The 23,573-nt window shown below is 44.9% G+C and overlaps 1 protein-coding gene across 2 annotated transcripts in view; it reads right to left on the minus strand.

Annotated features, from left to right (window-relative positions):
* The window catches only part of LOC121878905, a 99,771-nt gene that overhangs the window by 67,363 nt on the left and 8,835 nt on the right, over positions 1–23,573 (minus strand). For both annotated transcript variants that reach the window (XM_042385344.1, XM_042385343.1), the window contains exons 2-3: positions 22,277–22,352; positions 14,744–14,771 (exon numbers count right to left, since the gene is read on the minus strand). In XM_042385344.1, the coding sequence (XP_042241278.1) occupies positions 14,744–14,771; positions 22,277–22,345 (97 nt within the window). In that variant the 5' untranslated portion in view covers positions 22,346–22,352. The remainder of the gene's footprint in view (positions 1–14,743; positions 14,772–22,276; positions 22,353–23,573) is intronic.

The raw sequence follows: 23,573 nt of genomic DNA on the forward strand, positions 1-23,573 counted from the left end.
ACACACACACTAACAACTTTCATAATATATTTGTCTAGTTCGTCCTTCAGCTGAGCCTCCCTCGGGTTTATTTACAAGAGTTTTATGTATCTCTCGTAATATTATCGTCACCAGTTCATATTATTGGAACATTTACTGGCTGAAGATATCGGTAAAATATATTCATCTTAAGACCCTTTGGTTTAACTCTTATGGTAATTCAACTTTATCGATAAGTTGCTACTTCATGTATATAAGATATTTACTTAACCTAACTTACCCTAATCTAACTAAACCAAACCAAACCAACCTAACCAAAACTAACATAACCTAACCAAAACTAACCTAACATAACGAAAACTAACCTAACCTAACCTAACATAACGAAAACTAACCTAACCAAACCAAAGAATGACAGATCCCTCCAGAGAAAGAGTGTATTCTACGTTAAAATTCAGAGGAATGCGCGAAGGCTGCGTGCTCTGAGGGGATAATCTGTCTTGACATTTACAGAAGAAAGAAAAACTATCAAGGTATACATTCCTATCTCAGGTGAGTTAAAAAGTCAGGTATGAGGCGGTATCAGGTATATGGAGATGAGGTGTAAGGGAGAGGTGAGGATAAGTGTGTGTGACTGTCCACCTGGCCACACCATGTTGTGAAACACCTTACCTAGCCACACATACTGTCCACCTGGCCACACATACACCGTCCACCTGGCCATACATACACCGTCCACCTGGCCACTCATACACTCCACCTGGCCACACATACACCGTCCACCTGGCCACACATACACTACCCATTCTGGCCAAACCATCTTGTGACACCTTCACCTGTACACACACACATTATACATGTATAATATAATCAAACATCACCTGACGTCCTTGTTGTTATCTCTCTCACACACACACACACACACACACACACACACACACACACACACGTGAAAAACAGAGAGTAGTGGGAGAGTTGAGAAGAGGGGGAGGTTTGGAGACGTGGGTGAGGGTTAAAGGGGGAGGTAAAGGGAGGGGATGAGAGGTAAGGGAAGGAGTGAGGGGGAAGATGGAGACGTACAAAGAGAATAGGTAATGGATATGAAGGGAAGAGGTGAGGGAAGGGGTGAGACGAGGGAAGGGGTGAGGCGAGGGAAGAGGTGAGGGAGGGGAAGAGGTGAGGGAAGGAGTGAGGCGAGGAAGGGTGAGGCGAGGGAAGAGAAGAGGTGAGGGAAGGTGAGGCGAGGGAAGGGGTGAGGCGAGGGAAGGGGGTGAGGCGAGGGAAGGTGGTGAGGGAAGGGGTGAGACGAGGGAAGGGGTGAGGCGAGGGAAGAGGTGAGGGAGGGGAAGAGGTGAGGGAAGGAGTGAGGCGAGAGGGAGCGAAGGAGGGGTATAAAGACAGTAGGTAATAGATCTACAGTATGTGGGTCGGCAAGATGGAGGAGTGATGCGGGTCAGTCAGCGGCCACGTCTTGTCCAGCCTCATGGCCTCCACCCAACACCTCCTCCTCCTCCTACTACTGCGTCTTCTCCTGTAGCCTCCTGAGTCCTCCTCCTCCCTCTATTTTTACTCTTATCGCTAAATTCCTCCTACTCCTGCATTCTTACCGTGGGGGGTGGGGGGGGGTCCTGACAGGGGGTTATGGTGAGAGAGAGAGAGAGAATAGGGGGTTGGTATCGCCCCCACCTCCCACTCATTCATAGAAAACGCCTAAGCTCACCAATGCCCTACTTTTTCACCCCCCACCTGTCTACCTGTGTACCTCACCTTCCCGGGAATCACATTATTAATACCTTTAGCATTTCCGTCGTGTGTTCCTCGACTTGAGAAACACGCGACCCCGGGGGAAGGTAACGGTGTGGGGAGGTCGGCGATATCCAGGGGTACAATGTGGGTCTATACAACACAGTACCTAGGAAGAATGTGTAGTTGTCTCGGTGGAATAAATTAACACACATCCCCCCCCCCCACACACCACCCCGTCAGTATAATTAAAGTACTCCTGGTGACAATTAGAAAAATAACAATGATAATAAATATAATCAGGAAATATAGTTAAATTATAGGAGTTTTGTAATATAGTTTATACACACACGGATCACCTGAAGATTTAGACCACCTCTGACAGTTTATTTCATCTTAGGATTAAACACCTTAACGTTATCTGGGGGTTGGGTTGGTTGGGTTAGATTTTAGTTCGGGTGGTTAATCTTGAGGTGAAATAAGCTGGGGATAACCTTCAGGTGACAGATGGATAGATACTGTAGCTAGATATTCAGTAAACTCAGCCAACTAGTTCACCTTGGATCAACAGGGGTACTTAGACAGTGCAGGTAAACGAACAATGGTAAACAGTGAGACCAACTAATGAAGGAGAGTCCCCAGCACACACACACACACACACACACACACACACACACACACACCTGTAATGAAACAAGCTAAACAAAAGACTGAAAAGATTTACGGTACGTGGAAGGTTGAGAGGGCCGCCATTGTTAGAAGGTCTTCCCCGTGCACAAGATTTATGTTTTCTGGACGACAACAAAAGCTTCAGCAGAAAACATTTGTCTTTAACACATAAATCTGACTCTGCCTTCACTACACGGTCAGCCTTGTCTCTTTCCTGCCCCGCCCCGCCCCGCCCATCCTCCTCCTCCTCACTACTCCAGCCCTCCACCACCCCCCCGTCCTCTCAAGTATTTCAGCTCGTCCTCAAGAGTTACCGAGTACGTGGTGACAATCCTCAAGCAGTAAGTCTGAGTTTATTGTTGTCGAGAAAGTGAGGTCCCCCCCCCCTCCTACACTCAACGTCTAGTGCCAACATTTAACACGGCCCCACACATCCCTCTCCCCTCCCTCCCTAACCCCCATCATGACATAATCAGATGTTAATTGCAGATAATGAGAAACAAACACAGGGTCAAGTTCAGGGTCGATATGACAATTGGTGGGTCGACAACCTATACGCGGGTCATACTGGTTGATCACTTACAGTCAGAAGGATCACGTGAAGATTAGACACCCCAGATTATTTCACCTGAACTTTAATCACCCTTATACTAACCTAACTTAACCTCACCTGAAGTTAAACCATTTTAACCCTAACACCACCTAACCTAACCTCCCCAGGTAGCGTTAGGTTAATTACACTCAGGTGAGACAAGGAGAGGGTGTCTAATCTTCTGGTGATCCTCTTTGAAGTGTCGTTGGGAAAGGTGTGTGGGAGAGAAGTCCATAATAACAATTCCTACAACTGTATTTGGGAGTGAGAGCCTCAGGTAGGCTTCTCTCACTGGCAGGGGGGGGGGGAGGTGAGTGTGTGGTTGTCAGGCCAGAAAAAAGTTGGTTAAGTTGGTTGCTTGGTTAAATGGGTTGGTTGGTTGTCCTCCAGTGGGCATGGCGGTGTCCAGGATATATGTCTTAATTACCACACAGAGGACCTGACCCACCGAGGCCGTACAGGCTTACACCATTTGGGTCCCTAGCCAATCAGACCTCAGTTACCTGGCCACTCAGAGTTGGGTCCTTATAACCAATCAGAGAGCTCAGCCAGTTACCCAGTCAGATTTCGAGGCCCCAACCAATCAGATCTCAAGAGAGGTTAAACTTCCCAACCACTAACGAAAGCTCAACCAGTTACCCACTCAGGGATCCCTTAACCAATCAGATCTCAGTTACCTGGCAACTCATGAGAGCTCCTCCGTTAACTGGCCATGAAGGAGGTAATCAGCGAGTTAACCCACGGCTTCACCTCATTAACTACCACACCATTACTCTGCCACAGTCGTTAGTAATGGTTAAAACTGTCAGACAAGGTAAGAAAGTTGACGGTTTGGTGTGTGTGTTGAGGGAACCTGTACTGTCATCTTCTCTTACCTTCACAGTTATTTCTCTCTTTACAACTGATTTTTTTATTTAATTGTTAGTTTTAATCTCTCTCTCTCTCTCTCTCTCTCTCTCTCTCTCTCTCTCTCTCTCTCTCTAGGGGTAGAAGAAGAGAGGAGGGAGGATGGTGAGGTGTGGGAGTGAAAGGGAAGGGGAACATTTAAGGGAGGAAGGGTGGGTGAGGGAGAGCGGGAGAAGGGTGGGGGAGGGTGAAGGGGGGAGAGGAGAGAAGGGAGAAACAGGACGACAACCCGGAAATACCAATCAATGTTCTTAAGGGGGAAATAACGATCATGTACATTTATTTTCTTTGTGTACAAGATGGTGTGTGTGTGTGTGTGGAGGGAGGTGTGGCAGGCAGGTGAGCTCAGAGGGGGGGAAGGTGTGGCAGGCAGGTGAGCTCAGAGGGGGGAAGGTGTGAGCAGGTGAGGAGAGGAAGGAAGGTGTGACAGGCAGGTGAGGTAGGAAGGGGAAGGTGTGACAGGCAGGTGAGGTAGGAAGGAAGGTGTATGGCAGGCAGGTGAGGTAGGAAGGAAGGTGTGACGAGCAGGTGCAGTAGGAAGGAAGGTGTGGCAGGCAGGTGAGGTAGGAAGGGAGAGGTGTGACAGGCAGGTGCGTGGGAAGGGGAAGGTGTGACAGGCAGGTGAGGAAGGAAGGGAAGGTGTAGCAGGCAGGTGAGGAAGGAAGGGAAGGTGTGACAGGCAGGGTGAGGTAGGAAGGGAAGGTGTGGCAGGCAGGTGAGGTGGGGAAGGGAAGGTGTGACAGGTGCGGTAGGAAGGGAAGGTGTGGCAGGCAGGTGAGAGTAGGGAGAGGGAAGCAGGTGTGACAGGCAGGTGAGGTGAGAAGGGAAGGGTGTGGCAGGCAGGTGAGGTAGGAAGGGAGGTGTGACAGGCAGGTGAGGTGGAAGGGAAGGTGTGGCAGGGTGAGGTAGGGAAGGGAAGGTGTGACAGGCAGGTGGGGAGGTAGGGAAGGGAAGGTGTGGCAGGCAGGGTGGTGGGAAGGAGAGGTGTGACAGGCAGGTGCGGTAGGAAGGAAGGAAGGTGTGGCAGGCAGGTGAGGTAGGAAGGGAAGGTGTGGCAGGCAGGTGAGGTAGGAAGGAAAGGTATGACAGGCAGGTAGGGAGGGGGAGGTGTGGCAGGCAGGTAGGGAGGGGGAGGTGTGGCAGGCAGGTAGGGAGGGGAGGTGTGGCAGGCAGGTAAAACATCCTTTAACAGGTAACTATCAGAATTTACACGAGGTCACTGTTGGAATGTCAGGCTGGGTACACATGGCTCTTAACAGGTACAACGGTTTAATACATCCGTTAACAGGTACAACGGTTTAATACATCCGTTAACAGGTACAACGGTTTAATACATCCGTTAACAGATACAACGGTTTAATGTATCCGTTAACAGATACAACGGTTTAATGTATCCGTTAACAGACACAACGGTTTAATATATCCGTTAACAGATACAACGGTTTAATGTATCCGTTAACAGATACAACGGTTTAAATATCCGTTATCAACAGGTGTATAAGGATATCCCGTTGCCTAAACAACATACGGGACATAATTCCTTTGACTCACAGGAATAATAACAACTAACGTTAACCTCCAACTCCCGTGTCTTAGCCACCATCACCACCTAACACCACAACTACCACCATCACCACTAGCACCACCATCACCACAACTACCACCATCACCACAACTACCACCATCACCACAACTACCACCATCACCACAACTACCACCATCAACACAACTACCACCAACCATCATTACCCCGGAATACTACAGGTAAGGTAAACAAACTATCGACCACCAGGTGAGGTGTGTATGTGTGAGGCTCGCTGGCCCTGTGAGCACCTTGACCCACTGCTATACACCGTCTCATTACTGTCAACTCTAACACCTTTAATCACACCTGTCTCACGGCTGTCTGTGTGTGTCTGTCAGGTAAACTAGGACGCTTCTGGAGGGACGAGAGTGTCTGTCCGTGACCTACAGATACTACAGCATCATCATCACTACAGCAGCGCCCCTTCACACACACACACGTCCTGTTCTTTGTTGGGTGATAATAATGTTGTGTTGTTCACCGTCTTTGTGCACGAAGATTCACTCTCATCATAACAGGTGGAGGAAGAGGGGGGAGGAGGAAGGTGGGGGAGAGGAGGAAGGTGGGGGAGAGGAGGGTGGGGAGGGAGGGAAGGTGGGGAGGAGGAAGGTGGGGAGGAAGGTGGGGGGGAGGAAGGGGAGGAGAGGAGGAAGAGGGGGGAGGAGGAGGAAGGACAGGGAGGAGGAGAGGAAGAGGGAATGGGAGGAAGGAAGGTAAAGTTAGTATTACCTAGCCACCCACCACCTTATTCCACCTGATGATTAAACACCTTAAACCTACCTGAAGGATTAGGTTAGGTTAGGTCCTGAGATAAGTTGATTATTCACACCTGTACACACGTGACTTATGGACCAGGTATGAGGTAGTAGTAATTTATACCTGTTTACACTTTTACTATAGAGCGTTTATACATCTTCACTACTACTACTAGCACCTCCCCATCACCAACACAGCACCTCCCCATCACCAACACAGCACCTCCCCATCACCAACACAGCACCTCCCCATCACCAACACAGCACCTCCCCATCACCAACACAGCACCTCCCCATCACCAACACAGCACCTCCCCATCATAACACAGCACCTCCCCATCCTGTACAGCACCTCCCATCACCAACCTTTTCTCCCCCATCACCAACACAGCACCTCATCACCAACACAGCACCTCCCTTCACCAACACAGCACCTCCCCATCACCAACACAGCACCTCCCATCACCAACACAGCACCTCCCATCACCAACACACAGCACCTCCCCATCACCAACACAGCACCTCCCTTTACCAACACAGCCTCCCTTCACAACTGGCACCTCCCATCACCAACACAGCACCTCCCCATCACCAACACAGCACCTACACCCCCACCCTGTATGACTCCATTACACACACAAGTTGACCCTTGACACACATGTTTCAACACCGCTACACCCTGGCCCACCCTCCCACCCTCACACCTTCACCCATAGCCCCCCCCTCCTCCTCCCACACTCTTACAGCTTGACAACACCTAGACAAAGTATAATCACCTGTTATCGTCTCCAGGTATAAAAGAATTAATCATTATTTTTCCTGTGTGGAAATTATGACCTGTTTTGTGGAGGTAGTTTTTTAGGGAATCTCTCTCTCTCTCTCTCTCTCTCTCTCTCTCTCTCTCTCTCTCTCTCTCTCTCATTAACCTTTCAATCGCAAAATTCCTCAGGTGAAGTGAAGAAAATTTCACAAACTTGCAATTATAACTTTTTGCTTAGCCGCGTATGACTGCACACACACACACACACACACACACACTACTAATATCTCCCTGTAAGTGTCCCGACAACTAACCTTCTCTGTGGAGGAAACACCTGATCCCTGTGTGTGTGTGTGTGTGTGTACATCATCTACACCAGAGAACAGAAGAAAACAATGCACAGTCACACACACACACACACACTTCACTACACTCGGCCATTGTCTCCAACAGTTCATCATCGTAAGTTATAATTATTTACTCAAGTAAGACTGTGGGAGCGAGCGAGACTTAGTAGCAGCGAGGGTTTGGCTACTACCACCACCACCACCACCACCAATACCACCAATACTACCACCACCACCACCACCAATACTACCACAACAATCACCACCACCACAACCACCATCATCATCATCACAACCAACAACCACCACAACAACTACCATAACAACCACCACAATAATGCTGTGAGGTCGGACATATAAATGGGTCACCTCACCACCAACATACTGTTAGAACGGGTCGTGTGGCTGCTAGTGAACCAACACCTCCGCCAGCAGCGCCCTAAACCCAGCTGCACACAAGGGCGAGACCCGTTATAACCTTATCTGGCCGCCCCTCTGCCCTGCTGGCGAATATGCACACCAGCAGCTAGTGTTATGTGTACTTAAGCCACCAGATGCCTAGCAATGTACCGTAAGTTAAACCACACACACACACACACACACACACACACACACACACACACACTGCCAGAATAAAAATGTATGTTTGTTGAATACGGTTATTGTTAATAATGATTCTAAACCCGTTCACTCACGTCACGCACCAGTCTCTCTCTCTCTCTCTCTCTCTTTAAACACGAGCAAAAACCTGATTCTAAAAGGATATCAACTTATACCGTCCATGACCAGTGAGTTGGGTGTAGGTGGGTGAAGGGGTGGAGAGTGTAGAAAATACTGGCTGTAATAGGTGGAGGGCATAGCATGGATAGTGGGTGTAGTGGACATTGGGTGTAGAAGGTACTGGGTGTAGTGGGTACTGGGTGTAGGAAGTGGAGGGTGTAGGAGGTAGAGGGCTTCTTAATACCAGAGGTGTGACTGTGAGGGTCGCCTGCCATTCCTCCACGTCCAGGCAGTCCTCTTGGGTCTGCCGGCCACACTCGCCTCTACCTCTCTCATCAACCTTCCTCCCTCTCTGTCTCATCAACCTTCCTCCCTCCCTCCTCCCTCTCTGTCTCATCAACCTTCCTCCCTCCCTCCTTCTCCCTCTCTTTCTCATCAACCTCCCTCCCTCCCTCCTTCTCCCTCCCTCCTTCTCCCTCTCTCTCTCATCAACCTTCCTCCCTCCTTCTCCCTCTCACCAACCTTCTTCCATACCAACATCGTCCCAAGTTCCAACCCATTACTGTAATATTTAACCCACAAACACTGAGATGAAGGGCTGGTGATGGAGTGGGTGGTGGTGGTGCAAGTGGTGGTGTGGATGAACAGTTAGACAAGCTGGCTGGAGGCTGGACTGTCCATACTTACCACACACCACCACACACACACCACGTCCTCCTCGTCTACTTGGGCAAGAACTCTCCTAGCTAACCAAAAAAACAGTTAATATCATACTAAATCAATCAGTGAAAATAATAAATAAATGTAAGTATGATATTTTCTCAAACAAGACGAGGAGATGTGTACAGTATTATTATTGTTTATTGTGTGAGTCAAAGTTTTTAATGTTTATGATATGGTGACCCCCCAGCGCACGCATCTTATCCCTCCTGCACCTTACCATCTGCAACACACACACACACACACACACACACACATTGTTATTATATATCATATTTGTATCACTTATGTTACTTGTATATTCTTTGTCAATCAAGAGACCCATTCCCCAATTATGGAACTGTATATTTTCAGCCTTCTGGTTGGCATGCTCCTTCAATAAACCGTTAATTATTATTATTATTACACCACAACCATCACTACCACCAACACTGACACCACCACCATCAACCTCAACTACCACCACCAGGGCCCACCCCACAGTGACCCCAGGCACCAGCACCACCTACCACCCTGCCCAAGAGTTCAACAACCTACCTGAACTACCTCCTACTAGTACCACTACCTCCCCCAATTCCCTCTCACCACCACTACCCCTTCTCTTTGCCACTACCCGCTACCACCCCTTTTTGCCACTACTACTAACTCCCACCACCAACACCCTTCTTTTCACTACCACTCCCGGCCACCACTACCACCACCCCCTCCCCTTAACTGTTCAGTGGTAGTGAAAAACATTGTATTCTATCGTAAAAACGTTAACACAAAGCTACACAACCTTTTATAGTATAGATCCTTTTACAAACAAAAGAGAATCGGCCTGAGGGAAGGTGATCAAGGACGCTCGTCAACAGGATCCAACACTCTTTTCGTTTCCAGGGAGGAGTGGATTACACAGTCTTTTTCGCGGGGTGTTTTTGTGTACTTGGCTGTCAGTCGGTCGCCACCTTGACAACTCCCCTATTGATCCAAACTAAATACATTCATTCATTTATTGTCAATTTATCTTCATTTATTTATCTGCGTTTTATATTTACCTTTAATCTCATTTATTTACTTATTTATTACGAATATATAAGTGTTATGTTAGGTGTTAAGCGCATAGTAGCCAGGAAGGATTTGTACATGTGTTCCTTTATCTTAAGTTTTGTTGTATCATCGTTTTATTTATCTCTCAGTCTTATTTTCTGGGTAACACAATAATTCTAGTATTATATTATGTTAAAAAATTACTGGCAGTGAATTCTCAGATGAAATGAAATGTTCTATGAAAAAACCAAGTCACCAGCATTCGTGAGTGTCCATATTTATCTTTCTATAATATATTGTCTGTCAATCTATATTTATAGTTATCTATCTATCTATTTAGTAATTATAGTTTGCATCATCTGCACTCAATAGCCAGTTTACGTAAGTGTTAGAATAGAATTTCATATTAAGGAACTCCACTCCGTTTTGTCGTTGTTAGAGTAATGTTAGTTTGAATCACCAAGTGCTGGTCTCCCTCTCCTGCCCACCATACACACTGTTTAATGCCCACATAAATCACCAGTTTTGGAAAGAAGAAAACATTTGGGAAAGGTTACCATACCCAGGGTACGAGTGGCCACTGACCACCTTATTCAAATATCATAGAATTAAATAATTATTTCATTAAAGTAGTAGAGCAATATAATAACTATCTTAACTTGTAATGTTCATATCAGCCAGGTTTTATTCGAATATAATACCAAGATTAGAAGACTGCCCGAGCATTTGGCAACAATGTGGGGTGGGTGGCTGGTCCTCTCGCGGTCGTGGGAGGAATTACAATGACCAGGCTTAACAGGTCAACGTTCATATATACTGTACATAAAGGATACATGACATAACAATGTGCCCGTCACTCACGAACATGTACAAGATGTTTGTATTTATATATTGTAGTTACTGACATAAATTATGATTATTTATTGTTATCCGCTAAAATAAGACGTAGAAAGTGCCGTGACTCATGAAGAACGAGTTTTTATTAATATACTACCTAGGTGTTTCTGCGGTAGATTTTCTCTTTGTACAAGAACCACCCCAGACGACGCCCAGACTACCAATACACACAGGGAGGGCGGAGGTCCTATACGGATTCGGAGCGAAACGTGAAATGTTACTTCAGAAGGTGACAGTTCTTTACCTCACTCCGCCTGGCAACACTGCGTCTTACTGCTTACGTCACCTTAAGATCACAATGTTCAACCTTCACCATATCGCTACTATTATCACTCCAGTAGTGTTCACTACAAGAAATATTTATATGGGAAGCTCTTTAACCAGAGGAGCTGTAGTGGTAACAGTGGCTAGGTGACAGGACTGTCAACACAGCTTTATTATTAAAACCTCAGTGTCTTGTGCCTGTTTCTGCTGGGAGGCAAGTGCTCCCTGGAGTGGCAAAACACCAGTATACAGATGAGAACTGAATAGGGGAGTTTGACCCTTATGTAAAAGTGAGAGTGGGTCCCATACACACGAGGGCCCATGAGGGACAGTGTGGACACATATATACTGTACTTATATAAGAAGGAAGTGTGGCGGCCACCGCACTCGACCGCTTCACTTCCACAACTACAAGTTGGGTCTTTATTAGGATAAGAGGCGAGCCGCAACTCCCACCACCTTATGAGTTGTAAGACATTTAGTTTTGTCTAAGACACCACCAGTGTCCCGGACCTGACACAGTGATAGTCTTAAGGTTTACAATCGCGGTAAACCCCGCGGACGCCCACGGTCTCTGGGTGACGCCCAGCCACCATCACCTCCACGTCAACAAGTGTGTCATCAACACTTTGGGAACTAACAAGTATGAGTATTACTGATACTCTAGTGTTATCTAGAGAGCACTTCAGTCTTCAGACACACTGGAAGTTCAGGCAGTAATCAACGAAAGGTTTTTTATGTTATGGTGACTCAAGTAAGCCACCACTGACGAAGTGGACGAGGCGCCTCCTTCAGCAAGGTCCTGGTGGGGCAGTGCAGGAGATGGACAGAGCAGGACAGAGTGGACGTGTGGTTAAGTGGGAAGGTACAGAGAGGATAGTGTGTGTGTGTGTGTGTCACTGAGGGCCTGTCTTGGGTATCACTCCTATTCGTAAGGTGAAGGTGACTGCTACAATAAGTTTTTTATTGTTAGTGAATTTTGGACGAGGCTTCAGCAGCTACGACTACCACTCCTGTAACATCAAATACAACATCCCGTGACCGCCTCCGCAGTGTATAAAACTCTATTTGACAAAGAAACAATTATATCGGTAATTTAAACCCACAACTACAATAACACTGACATTTACGAAAATCGAAATAAAATACAGTTGAGAGAGAGGAGGCAGTTGTTGTGATGAAGCTCAGTAGAAAAGAAACACCGATAATGGTCTTGGAAGAGAGAGAGAGTTAGCATTCAAGGTACAATACTGCGAACCCCCACCACCCCACCACCACCTCCTCGACCCCTTCTTCATCCCCCCACGACTAAAGGAACATGGCCTGACGGAGGTAACCTGCCCAGGGAAAGATCACACACACACAGCTCACGACTCTTCAAGGATAACCACATCACGTACGGCTTCTTCCTCGACGTTTTTCCACCATACCTCCCTGACCCAACCAGACCTAACGCGCGCCCGTCATGCTTGCCTGCCTTCATACCCTCCCTTACCTGCCTTCATACCCTCCCTTACCTGCCTCCACTACCCTCCCTTACCTGCCTTCATACCCTCCCTTACCTGCCTTCATACCTGCCTCTCACACCTCCCCTTACCTGCCTCACCACCTGCCTCCTTACCTGCCTTCATACACCTCCCCCACCTGCCTCACACTGCCTTCCTCACCTGCACCTCCACCTCCACTACCCTCCCTTACCTGCCTCCACTACCCTCCCTTACCTGCCTTCATACCCTCCCTTACCTACCTTCACTACCCTTACTTACCTACCTATCCACTTAAGGTTCACCCTTACCCACCTCACCACCCACTTGTTTCGCCATCCACCTCCCTCGCTTCCTACGCACTCCACACCCACTTCGCCTCACCACCCAATCATCTCGCCACCTACGCACCTGTACACCCACTCGCCTCGTAACCTCCCCACCCATTTCACCTCACCACCCACGAGCAGGTAAACCTTTCACGTTACCTTGGCCACTCCTCGCTGGGGTCATGACACACCACACAGTTATATACCCGACTAGCGGAGCCTTAACACACACTCACGCCAAACACTGTGAGACTTACCTGAAACAATTCACCTCTAAGAGTGACAACCATCCCTCACCCCCTCGAGTTCACACACACACACACACACACATCTGGGTCCCAAAAACTTTTTCGTGTTCTATTCATGAAAAAAAATCAGGGTTTAAAGGTCTATCATTCGTCAAAATCATTTCTATTTCCTAAGACTTGACCTTATAACCCACTTAAAACTTGACCCTACAAAACCCCTTAAAACTTGACCCTACAAAACCCCTTAAAACTTGACCCTACAAAACCCCTTAAAACTTGACCCTATAAAACCCCTTAAAACTTGACCCTATAAAACCCCTTAAAACTTGACCCTAAGTTTTAAGGCGAAACTTTTGTTGTCTGACGCTATAAAACTTCATCTGCTAACATCCTCACAAACGATGAAGAGAGATGCAGTAAATACAAACTTATTCAACTTAATTTACACCGACCCTCCCCTCACACCCAGTTAAAGGGTTATTTGAATATCCTATCAAGAGTCACTAAACATATTATTAATATTCAGTTGTAATGATCGTCGGAATAGAGTAGACAGTGCCGTGTGTGTTACGCTTGACTACAACTCGTGTACATATTTAAGGTTTATGCTGATAACCTTTTGACTACATAAGACATTACTCTTATTTATGAATGCAAGTTAAAACAGTATACACGCCTAGACTAATTATTCTCTTATCAACTTTCACAGAATAACTGTATTAATTATCATAAATCATGAATAATTTGAGGACTGAAGTATCCTGATTGAGAAACACCAGATTATGATGTAAATGAAACAAGAGATGGGGGGGGGAGACTCGTTCCTGGACATGACGTCACCATCCGGGCCCCAACACCACTGAAGGTTACTGGGCAAACACCGTCATGAACTCGCCTCAAGAACCTCCACTCCTCTTGCAAACTCTCAGTGGTTCCCAGCAAATAAATCGTCACCGTACTACCTAACAGGGGTTCCCAGGTTATTTGAGCCTTTCTGCCAATAATTCCCAAGCAATGGGTGGTTAGCGTGCCTGTCCATAGGTGTCGACTACATCCGGGGTGAAGCAACGATGACAAATAAGAGATTTTGTTTCCTTTGTTTTCCCTTTTTGCCGCGGGGCTGTTGGGAGAGAAGCGTAAGACGAGTATTTTAAGATCATACACACATTATTCCCACTTGTTTTAACTGAACAGACACTCCTCTTCCAACACTGTCACTCCTACATCAGAGATCTATCCCTTTAGCTGATGATTAGTGTACGTCTTAACCTATAAACTTCGCCCTTAAAGACCTTAACCCCTAAAGCCTAGTAACACATAAATCAACAACGTCACCCTTTTTAATATCAACTTAACTCATACACTGTAAACACGCCATGATTTAAGTAACACACCCAGTAGCTACAGTCAATACGTGTTTCAACAGTGAGTTATCTCCATCAAAACCAAAACACGAAACACATAAAAGACGATGTGAGGCGAGACGCTGTCCAGTTTAATGTGTATCTTTTGTGGTTTTAAATTTTATCCACGAAACAAAATATTAGTAATAGTGTTATACATACTGTGTCAGGCATATTTTCTGGTGTGTGTGTGTGTGTGTGTGTGTGTGTGTGTGTGTGTGTGTGTGTGTGTGTGTGTGTTCTCTGTAAGACAATACATTTAAGTTACACTGTACAACAAAACAATAGCCAAGCCATGTTGCTTTGTACTCACCGACTGGGCAGTGGAAGAGGCCATCCTCCTGTTAAAAAGAAAAATAATAATTAAAATTCACTCATAAATACAAACAAACAACATTACTATATAAAGAAAAGATATACTGTACTAATAACACCACAAACTCACATAACTTGTCAAATCATTTAAGAGGAACAATTATTATTATTCTATCTTTCCCCAAATCAAACAGCCATCATATTAATAAGTCATAAATAATTACAGGTAAAACTAACAACGCACCATCACTCATATTAACATATATAAAATGCTGCCCGGATGTCTCTTTGTCAACAAACTGATAGTACCTAGAATACGCGTCTAAAATCATATTTGTTAAAGCGTAGTAATACTTCATAACATTGTGACCACGATAATTTAAGATTTACTGCGAAACAAAAGAAAGTGGTGAAATAATGTTTAATTTTCACTTTCAGCAATTCAGGAATGTGCCGAATAATGAATGAAAGTTAAAGATTGTATAAAATATCAGAAAAAAATTATAAGTCAAAAGAAATACGATTTTCATAAATGTGTGTGTGTGTGTGTGTGTGTGTGTGTGTGTGTGTGTGTGTGTGTGTGTGTGTGTGTGGCGGTGGGGGAGGGGGGTGTCTACATGTGTATACTACTATAAGCATACATGTGTCAATAATACAATCCTTTCCACCCAGAACAGTGACATACAATCATACCAAAGGCCAGACATAAATCACACGTAAATGGAAATATCTCATATTTGATCTCATCAGTGAATGCCAGGGAGGGAGGGAGGGCTGGCACACGCGCGGCCTGGGTTGTGCCGCAGAGGACCTTGGTGAGTCACGCCACACCGACCCCTGCCTCACACTTACCATCACTCTCTACTGATATTATTACTTACTGAGTTACTGCATTTCGTGCCCCACATGCATGAACCATACCAAATTTCATCAGAATATATAATCGACTTGTGGGTTATGTTTTATGTAGCTATTTTGTTTCTATTGAGATATTTTGACAATACCCACGTGGAAAATTTAATACTTCCATCGTATAGCAAATTATTACCACTCAATAATAACACTGTAAACTTATACACTGAAGATACTAAAACTGTGTCCAAAGAGATTGATACACTGTTCACCCACTACAATAGTACACTTGCACTCTACACCCCCATCACCACTACATACACTCCTTAATGGCAGAATATGACGAAAATTTTACCCTCTTTATGAATATTGTTATTATGTCAAATAAGAGTAAGCAGAGACAAAGAAATCCCCTCTGACTCAGATGAACACAGACAGAGCCGTAGGTAAACACAGCTGTGCCCGCCATCTGTTGGTACACACTCGGTACATTTCATACATGCCAACCCAACCGAGACGAGGGTAACCTTCATGGATGCCGTCTTCAGTAGGCTGTATTACTGACATGGCTTTGTTGGGCTATCCTTGTATACATACATTGTCTATGTATACATGCTGAAGTATGTAATTTTATAGCGATTTAACTGAATAACTAATTATCCATTTAATTATGGTGTAATACATAATTGTTAAACCAAAACAGTAAAGTACCATTCATTTATTACTTGTGGTTGTGCTTAGATAATAATTAAGAGGTTAGCAAACCAGCAGTCACCAGCCATGAGGTAACAGGTGGCGGTAACTGCTTCTTCAGTGACCAAGCCAACAATCGCAAGGTTGCCTGCCACTAGGGAGATATATCTCTCTTTGGAGTTTAATTGTTGATGACTGGTATATTTATTAATCTAGGCAACGCGCTTAACAAAGATATTTTTTCTTAAGCGCAGTAATACATTTGAACACAACACGAAGAATTGGCAACAGTTGTGTCATCTATATAAATCATAGTAGTTGTTTCATCTATATTTCACTGGGTAACTATACGGTTATATATTTTCGGTAAATTATAAAGATACAATGAACAGTAGGAAGTGAAGGGTGTCGACCATGAGCGGTCCTTGTGGGCGGCCCTGTCTTGCTGCCCTTCACCGTCACGACAAAGGCTTAGGCACCACTGGTCGACGCTCACATTCACCGTCAATATTTACTATTTTGTCTGAAGATCAGTCGTACATTTCTACAAGGTGGTCACGTACTGTTAATGCCGTGTCTAGCGTACGTGATTTTTGTTTTATCCCAACATTCGGTTACTCCACGGAGTCACGTACAGCCTTGATAACTAAGAGTATGAAAAGTTGTCAATAGTTATAGTTGTGTAGAAAAAACTAAATATATATAAACTCGACACTCAGGTATTCAAGGGGAAAGTTAGCGGATGTGGGTATGTCCTAGTTGGGGCTCGTGAGTCACGCAGGTACCCGGACGCGCTGCACCACATCATACACACTTAAGGCTTCGGTGTAATTGACAAGGCTGTGGTGCACACTAATGACGATTTATGGTGAGTCGTGAACGTATTAGAAGGTCGCCGTCATTATTCGTATTTTACTAATGATGTTCATCTCATGGTATCCAGTCATTATTTATCGAGCAATATCTACAGGACAATAATGTGAACTTTTCAGCTATCGTAATAATATACATCCTCTTAGCTGCTGCCGGCTCTCATAATGTGACCGAGACTTCACGACTTTATGCAAATACAGTTAACCGCGAGGACACAGACATCCAAATATCCAAAAGTTCTCGTCACTTTTCACTTGTAAAGCATCACGGAATAATTGAATATTTTGGTATTTCTGTTTCCTATTTACTTGTATATTATATGAATCACCTGTATATTAATTGCATTGAAAAACCACGAAAACCAACACTACGTTAACTCAAACTGACACACACACACACACCCTGTCCACTTTAGGCCCCACGTTTACCTGAGGCTACCTGGACGACCACCAGTGTTAAGAGGGCGGGTAAGAGGGGTGAGGGAAGGGGGGGGTGAGAGACTGAGGAGTGAGTGAGGTACAGAACCTTCCAGGCCAGCCACTCACAAACTTCTAATACACTGTTGAGTGATGTGTGGTACAGTGGTGGTACTCAACGGTCATTCATTATGTACTCTCCCCCATCGTACTGTAAACCGTGTGTGTCTGAGTACATGTGAGGGGAACGAATGTGTACCAGAGTCCATTTAAATAGACCACGCGATAGATATATCCACCCCAAACCAATCACCATGTACACTGAACAAGTCAAAATCACATCGCTGAAGATTACCCCACGAGCATCCATAACACCCCCCCCCATCACCTCACTCAAGAACACCATTACAATAGACATTCCCAAAAACATCACCCAGTCGCCATAAGGTTCACACAGTCATGCTATCTTTAACGGGTTTTCATCCATACATTGTTCTGGTCACTTCCTCGTCTGGCACATTCTTCTCCCACGCATTAGTTCATTTCCCACATGCTACATTTAATTCCAATGATACCAGGCAGATGACCAGCTGTCGCTCTCTTGTCTCACTCATGGACGCCTCGGGCCATCGCTGCTTCTTATCTAGTACATGGTGAAGCCAGGGAGGAACACAGGACTATTATGTTGGGTACCGGTGTTGGTGTTTCCCCAGTGACTCAGGTTTTGATGACACCACAAAGTTTTGATGTCACCACAAGGTTCTGATGTCACCACAAGGTTCTGATGTAACCACACAAGGTCCTGACATCCCCACACAACTTACACAAGGTCCTGACATCCCCACACAACTTAATCAAGGTTCACACATCACCACACAGCTTACACATAACCACACAGTTCACAAATCACCACACAGTTCACACATCACCACACAGTCCTATACCAAGCAATGAGAGAAGACGCAGCTTAGGAAAACACACCCGAGACCTTGGTGATAAGTCTACATAACAAATTTGGTTAACATTCTTTCGCTGTCCGAGTTATCGTATTACTAACTCCCGGATACACAAGAAGGAAAACTAAGTGGTCCTACAGCCCCTTCTTCAGGTGTGGTGGCGGGGGGACTTAATGATTAAACATACTAACACTACCTGGAGGGTTAGCTTATGTTACAATAGGTTGGGTTAGGTTATATTGGTTGATCTTTGGGTGAAATAAGCTGGGGTGGATATTCTTTAGGTGATCCCAAGTTTAGCTTTTAATTGCATATACAAGTATTATTTTAACTTTTCAAATATCTCTTTTAAATCCACAAATGGCACAAAAACTCTTCATGCCCGTTACTGACTACAAAGGTGGTGTAAGCCGTAAACATTGTCTCATATCCAAGGAACTCACTGAGGAGAATCCCAACTGATGGTGTCAATAATATTTCTTTCAAAACTCTTAAAATAACAATGTGTTCAAAAACTAAAACTATATTATAATTATTTGCAAATTATGAATATTATTACAGTATTATTAATTTTATTATTACTCATTATTTATGATCATTATTATTATTATTTGGAAAAAACAATAAAGATTACCACTAACACTGCTAATAATAATAACAACATCAAGAGCCAGGCCCCACCGTTATCCAGCAGCTGTGTACACCTTGGCTACTGGCGCGTTGCTCCACTAGTTCCGCTACCCAAAACAGTCTTCCCGGACCCCCCCCCCCTCCCTATAAGCCACTGAACCCCACACCGGAAGGCCGACAAGGGAGGTACAGGAGGAGGAGAGGGAGGAGGTGGAGGAGAAGGAGAGGGAGGAGGTGGAGGAGAGAATTGAAAGAGGAGAGTGGAGGAGGAGGAGGTGGATCACTTGGTGTTTGAGCTAAATACTATTACTGAACACTGAGAATCTTCAGGGCGTCGTTTGTGTAATAACGTAATTACTGTGAGTAAGAAGAAGAAGAAGAAGAAGGTCCCATATGACAGACACTTAACTAAAATATTCCGGACTCGAGGAATAAAGAAGAGGTCCAACACACACACACTGGTGAACACAGGGGCACTTCGAACTGTGTGTGTGTAACGTGAGGGAGGGAGGGAGGATAAGTTTGTGGGTCAGTCTATCCCTTCACCGCTATTCCATTTATAGCGACGCTGTTGTCTCCAGGCACACAATAGTATATGTCTGGCAGTCACTGTGGAAAGAGAGAGAGAGAGAGAGAGAGAGAGAGAGAGAGAGAGAGAGAGACTCCAAATAGTGAATGTTGTTTGGTCACGGTACTGAGGTATATATGCGTGAGGTAGTATATGCATGTGTGTGTGTGTGACAGGAAAAGAGAGAGAGAGAGAGAGAGCTGCCACACTCCACACTTGGTGAAGGCTGTCTGGTCACGGTACTGTGGTGCGTGTGACTGTTCCTGAATGCACCACACACACACACACAGTGAGCGGGACGGGACGAGCAGTTCACGATGGTCGAGACTCCCGCCGTGTACACGTGACAGGAGCGGCCTCACCATCAGCTGGCTCGTGAGACATGAGTGACTCCCGTGATGGTGAAGAGCTGCACTGGTAGAGGAGAGGGGCCATCGTCCGGCTCACTATGACGTGCACCTCTCCTCTCATCACTGCCTCACGGGTCGATATGGTTCAGTTATCACATAGTTTACATTTATTTATCCCATTACTTATTCATATTTCCTATAAACTATTTTTTCTTCGGACGTTCTATCACTGTGTATCTACTAGAGCAGGACACTGGTGCTGGACAAGGTAGAAGAAGTCTCAGTTGTAAGCAGGAAATATGTGTTATTGATACCGGTAGTTGAATCACTCTGGAATATAAGCGACGTAAACATTCCCAGTCGCAAGCTAATAGCACCTTATAGCACCCGAGAGCGAGGTTAATCACCTGACTCACCTCAGCGTTAATTTTGAGCTACCTACCTGAGCCTCACACATGACCACTGGGTGACCTCTGACCTTCACTTTGACCAATACTACTAATTAGCAACATCGGGAGATTATATTTGCCTTTAAGTTTTTTAAAACACAAAAATCTCCCTAATTACCTTTAAAATGTTCTATGATAACTTCTCAGCGATATGATGAATGCCTTAACAGGTGAGTCACAAACCTGGACTAATTATATAGACAATAAAGGTACACTGTGACTATAATAATAAAAACTAAGTGTAATAATAACAATAATAATACTACTACTACTAATAATAAGTTAATATGCAGTATATTCGTGTCACACAGTCAGACTCAACCTAACCTAGTTGATAACCACAGGTGACTCCCCCCTGCTGCTGTAACCCACACTCACCCGCCCACACACACACTCAGCTACCCCCCCCCCCACACACACACGGATAACCTGACTCCATATGAAAAAATGGCTAAGGAGGACCAGATGAGAAGTACTAGTGGCAGCAGCAGCTAGGAAGGAAGAAGGAAGACAGGAGTCCACCTCACACCAACAAGTATTGCTGGAGACTTTCTACCAATTATCTTACCTCGTGTGTGTGTGTGTGTGTGTGTGTGTGTGTGTGTGTGTGTGTGTGTGTGGTTTAATAACATATTTTTTATCAGCAGACGTGAAGGAAGTTGCTACGTGACATCTTTCCACTTCTGCTGTAATATTTATCACAAGACGTCCACAGATTAAATCATTTTCTTATCTGACACAAAAAACTAGATACATATTTATTTATTTTTTATTTTTATTCATCTATATTTCTCTATATATTTACTTGTCCATCGTTTTACTTCTATCGAGATAAAACAGTATCTTAGAGAGAGAGAGAGAGAGAGAGAGAGAGAGAGAGAGAGAGAGAAGGCAGACCAGCGTCACCAAGGTCAATGACAGCGGTGGATGTCACGGTGGTGTATTCTTCCGCCTACTTACACTACCTGCCTTACGTCATAACCTCAGGTGTGTTTTAATTACTACTAGTGTTGTTGTTGTCAAGGTCCCGTCCTTCTCTCATCACACTCATTTACTTCGTAACATAAACAACTAACGCATTTCATCAACACCTTCACTTCAGGGACGTTATGTTATGTTAGGTTAGCATTAGGGTGGTAAATCTTCAGGTAAAATAAGCTAGGGTAAAGATTCTTCAGGTGATCCGATACGTATTTTGAATTCGGCTAGGCAATCACACGCATTACAAGAATTCTTCAATAAAATAATGATACTGACTGTATAAAGTATAAATAATAATATACCATTCACTAGTCATCCATAACACAGTCTCTTCCTTCCACCGCCGCCTGACCCAATCCAGAGACACTTTACAAAACCTCTAAGAGCGAGTTGGTCTCACCCACCACCGCGTTAAGTCTTTGTTGGCCTCAAAACGAAGCCTCGGGGGAGTTATTTTTTGTTTTTGAAATAGACGAAAGTTACAAGGAGCTCAGACAGATAATGAGTAGGGTGGGGCCAGGTAGGACGGGTAGTAGACAGGTGAGGACGGGTAGAGGATAGGTGAAGGCCGGGTGGTGGACAGGTAGATTGAGTCGGGTGCAGGGCCAGGTATAGGGGAGAGTTAAGGCCGGGTAGGGGACGATGGAGGCCAGGTATGGAACAGGTGAGGACGGATAGTGGAGGGGGGGAGGGGATCAAGTATAGTGGACAAGTAGGCACACATAATGGACACACAGGTGAGGGTCGAGCTAATTTATCTTACCTTGGTGAGCTGGGCTGAGGTAAGGACGCCCAGCAGGAGCGCGGCGGCCCCCAGTCTTAACCAACACATACTCTAACTGTAAACAACAACACAAATTACTCACTGTAAACAACAACAAAAATGTCTAGATTAATATTAAAGTAAACATACATACATACATAAACACACACACAAAGGCATGCATAAATACACACACACTTAACCCCTAACAAAACTCATACACAATATATGTCTGTCTGTCTGTCTATCTACACAAAATATAGACGATAGATAGATAAACAGACAGGTTTATGTATGTATGTATGTATATATATATATATATATATATATATATATATATATATATATATATATATATATATATATATATATATATATATATACAATATAAACAAAAGAATATATAATTTAACTATGACACTAAAGTATTTTAAATATCAAGCATAAATGAATTAACACAATGATTCTTAAAGCTATCAACTAAGTCAGTATTATCTGCACATAAGTGATGGGGTGTGTATGTGTGTGTAGGAACGTTATGGAGGCCACACATAACACAGGTAAACATCTTGGAGGCCACACAACACAGGTAAACATCTTGGAGGCCAATTAACCCAGATCTTGGGAGGATGTCGAGTGTAATATACTGATCCCCACCAAACATGATCAACAATGGTGAGAGTTAACAAGAGTTTGACCCACGACCACACACACACACACATCCACACACACACACACACACGCACACACACGCACGCGCACACACACGCACGCACGCACCCTTCGACCGTAGATGAAACTTGGCAAAAAATATGAAAATACAACACCATAAAAATAAATGACACCCCAGCCACACCATTTATGGCTGCCAGTAGCCACACCATAACATCAACATCCACACCCTCTACAGCTGCCAGTAACCACCATCCCAACCACACACCCTTAGAGCTACCGCTAACCATACCCCTAGCCACACCCTCTACAGCTGTTAGTAACCACCACCCTAGCCACACCATGACACCCACACCCCCTACATCTGTCAGCAACCACCCCCAGCCACATCACCCTACATGTCAGTAGCCTCCCAGCCACGACAGGTAAGTAGACACATAACAAGAGGCCCTGACAGTGACCACCATTACTGTTACCACACGTCACACCGTCAGTAACGTCTCCCTACCGGGCCATAATGACACTACCTTGGGCAACACTGTGATGAGCGAGACAGGTGTGGATGAGGGTGACCGGACAAAACCCCAGTCTCATATATAAAATATAAAATAAAACACTTTTATGT

This window comes from Homarus americanus, unplaced genomic scaffold (assembly GCF_018991925.1).
Source record: "Homarus americanus isolate GMGI-L3 unplaced genomic scaffold, GMGI_Hamer_2.0 scaffold24057, whole genome shotgun sequence".
In the NCBI taxonomy this organism is placed as follows: Eukaryota; Metazoa; Arthropoda; class Malacostraca; order Decapoda; family Nephropidae; genus Homarus; species Homarus americanus.